General features: G+C 54.9%; 1 protein-coding gene across 1 annotated transcript; it reads left to right on the top strand.

The window, feature by feature from the left end:
• Positions 1 to 1,432: 1,432 nt before the first annotated feature.
• LOC123429586 (probable carboxylesterase 18) lies at positions 1,433 to 2,742 on the top strand. The gene has a single exon (XM_045113614.1). It carries the CDS (start codon positions 1,521 to 1,523, stop codon positions 2,556 to 2,558), a length of 1,038 nt encoding a protein of 345 aa, XP_044969549.1. The 5' UTR covers positions 1,433 to 1,520; the 3' UTR covers positions 2,559 to 2,742.
• The last annotated feature ends 1,014 nt before the right edge of the window (positions 2,743 to 3,756 follow it).

Here is a 3,756-nt window from a genome sequence, read left to right as displayed (position 1 = left end):
GTTGTGATAGGTCCCAACGGGGACACGCGTCAGGCAAGGGACGTGATGGATAAGCGAGTATTATCCGCCGGTTGAATAGAAGATTTTCCTCAAAAGAAAAAGGGCATTGCTACGTGTCCTCTCACAGATGTCTACTAAACATTTGTCATCTCCATAGCCGTCGGATCTCCGTGCGCGCAAACGTCTGATCTAACTCCTGGCATGCGGCTCGGTTGCCTCCCCGTCACATTAATTTCTGAAACAACAAACTAGTTGCAGAAACAACCGTCGATCGATCTCCAGGCACACCCCGCTTGTCCCCTCCTCACTCATTAATTTTCGAAACAACGGCCGTGTTGCAGAAACAATTTCTAAAACAACGGTCACGTTGCAAAAACAATTTCTACAACTCCTGAAACAATGGCCGTGTTGTAAAAATTGAAAAATGATAGATGGCTGCGAGGACCTCCGACTAACTTGCCTCACCGACGACATGGCGCATCGCATGCGGCCAATCACCATGCTGGAGGCGGACGACAACAACGACGGCCGTGCGAGACCCGCTACAACGGCGCACCCCCGTGGCTGGCTTGTAGAATTGGGCAACGATGAATGCCTCAGTGGGCACGCCGCTGTTGAGCACCCGCACACGCACCTAACAACCCGTTCGAGCAGCAAGGGACATTGGTGGTTGGCTCGCAGTAGCTCGGCGGCTCGACCTCTAAACATTAGGAATGGATGGCTTGCTTGGAGCAACACTTGCGGCCGTGGCAACTCGTGCGTGGCAAATCCTGAAGGATCGCTGCAAGTTAGAAAATGCTAGGAAAATGCAGAGAGGATGAAACGAAGCAGCGAATCGGGTGGTGAAGGTGCAAATAAGGATAAAGCTAGCGCACTGTTTAGTTGGTTTTATGGACACATGTTAAACATACGAGCCGGCTGACCAGACACATGTGATCGACCGGTAGAAGATAATCTTTTTCCAAAGAAAAAAAGGAAAAACAAGATATCTGATGAACTTGAGACAATTGAAAGCCTTCTCTCTGTAGCCACAAGATGGATTAGCAGACACAGGAACAATAGGAGAAAGCATGTGCAACGTGCAACGCATGTCCGGTTCAGGACTACGCAGTAGTGAATAGTGATCGTTAACCATCGTCCCTGGTTCTCGACGCGGTCGACTTCGACCGGCGGCGTGTCAGCGGCCGGCTGGACGCGCCCGTTTCGATCATTCATACTGGGGAGCCGAAATGAGGCGGGTGGAGTGCAGCACATAGTACCCAGTTGCCCGCAGCGACACATCACTGCAGACGCTCTCCTTCACACGATGATCATCTTCAAACCATCGTCTGTGACATACATTGTCCGCGTCGCCATCGGATGCGGATTGCAATCTCCCATCATGGATGTACCATATGTTGGTGCCACCAAAATCTTCTTCCATTCTGTGAGCATTTGCGTTACTCTCTCTCTCTCTCGTGTGCATAACGGAGGAAAGGGCGGCGAGACGGAGGCGGCCGAGTAGAAGAGCCAAGAAATCGATGGCGGGAGCCGAGAGCGCGCGGCCGGCGCCTCCGGTGCTGCCGTGGACGGTGCGGCTCCAGGTGCTCGCGCTCGGGGCCTTCTGCGACCTCTCGCAGCGCCGGAACGGCACCGTGAACCGCTTCCTCTTCTCGCTCGCCGACCGGAAGACCCCGGCGAGGCCGCGCCCGGACGCGCTCGGCGTCCGCTCCGCCGACGTCATGGTCGGCAACGACAGAAACCTCTGGGCGCGCGTCTTCTCCTCTTCCGCGGGTGAAGCCGGGGCGGCGCCGCTCCCTGTCCTCGTGTACTTCCACGGTGGCGGCTTCGCGCTGCTCTCCGCGGCGTCCGCGCCCCTGGACGCCATGTGCCGCCGCTTCTGCCGAGAGCTGCGCGCCGTCGTCGTCTCCGTCAACTACCGCCGCGCGCCCGAGCACCGGTACCCCGCTGCCTACGCTGACTGCGTGGACGTGCTCAGCTACCTTGGCAACACCGGCCTCCCTGCCGACCTCGGCGTCCCGGTCGACCTCTCCCGCTGCTTCCTCATCGGGGACAGCGCCGGCGGCAACATCGCCCACCACGTGGCCCACCGGTGGACCTCGCCCGCCGCCGCTACTTCCAGTAACCCCGTCCGCCTCGCCGGCATCATCCTGCTGCAGCCGTACTTCGGCGGCGAGGAGCGCACGGAAGCGGAGTTGAGGCTGGAGGGCGTGGGGCCGGTGGTGAACATGCGCCGCTCGGATTGGTTCTGGAAGGCGTTCTTGCCGGAGGGGGCCGATCGGAACCACCCGGCGGCGCACGTGACTGGGGAGGCGGGCCCGGAGCCCGAGCTGCCGGAGGCTTTCCCGCCGGCGATGGTGGTGGTCGGCGGGTTCGACCCGCTGCAGGACTGGCAGCGGCGGTACGCCGCCATGCTGCAGAGGAAGGGGAAGGCGGTGCGGCTGGTGGAGTTTCCGGACGCCATCCATGGCTTCTACATATTCCCGAAGCTCCCCGACGCCGGCAAGCTCGTCAAGGACGTCAAGACCTTCATGGAAACCCACACGCCCGACCACTAATACGCTGCTTAGTGGACTCATCTCGTCTGTGTATGCCTCGCAGCCTCGCCGGCGAGAGCTCCATCGTATCGGATACTTGGGAGATCTCATTTTCGGTATTGTTTGTAGGTGCTTCATCAAAGGGTTTGATTTTTTCTTTAACACGGTACAATCGAAATAGCTAATATGTACACTTACCGCTAAATGCATACACGTATATTTTATATTTATAAAAGCATCTTTAGTAAACCCGTATAACGCCGATCCATAAAACACGTTTACAGTTCGTCGAAAAACGGTTTTACGGATCAACACAGGTGAGGATAAAATCAAACCCCATAAAATAAACTTGTAAAAAAGCTGACGGAATCGTCGATCCCTAAATCCATCCAGCTAGCACCTTCATCAACATGATGTCCATGTATCCATTCAGGAGCTAGCTAGCTAGCTCCGGTCGTGAAATTCATCCAGAAACCCGGAGCTAGCTAGCTAGCTTCCGCCGCCGATGCCGAATCTGGTCAGGATGGACAGGGCGGCCGCCAGGATGGGCAGGGCGGCGTCAGGGGAGGGGCGGCCGGCATTCAAGGGCGTCCGTGACGTCCGGGGCGGCGTATGGAGGACGTGGCCAGTGGACGCGAAAGTTTCTGTGACAGTTGGGCTCTCGCCAAGTACTTTCTCTCGATAGAGGGCACCATAGAATCGAATGCAAAAACTGTATTTTTACAGATTGGGAGGAGCTTTTTACCGCGCTTCGTAAAAATATTTATGTGTCTAATGTATTTGTAAGGTCTAATTAAACAATATTTTTCACGTGAACCCATATTTTGACACTTATTTTATAGATGTAGATATTTATACGGGATCTGTTAAAGATGCTGTAAAGCATCTTCACAAGACTAAGCGGTATAACATGTTCCACGCTCGTCTTGCAGTCAATGAGACTGTGCATCCAACAAAGGTATTTCTATACGCGTTTGGTAAGCATAAATGCCTGAAAACTTGACGCGCATGAAGCTCTCTTTTGATTCCCAATAATCCTACATCTACGATAAACCTATGAAACTCATGCATAAAGTTCTTAATTAAGAGCAACTCTAGCAGACCCTGCATCCCGTCCCGACCCGCAAAATAACCGTCAAATTGCAGGTCGGGACTGAAAAATCCACATGAGCAGACCCCGCATCCAGCGCCGACCCGCATTATTTTTTGCGGTGCGCGG

The sequence above is a fragment of the Hordeum vulgare genome, chromosome 2H, assembly GCF_904849725.1.
Source record: "Hordeum vulgare subsp. vulgare chromosome 2H, MorexV3_pseudomolecules_assembly, whole genome shotgun sequence".
Classification (NCBI taxonomy): Eukaryota; Viridiplantae; Streptophyta; class Magnoliopsida; order Poales; family Poaceae; genus Hordeum; species Hordeum vulgare.
This window is presented reverse-complemented; position numbering and strand designations above follow the sequence as displayed.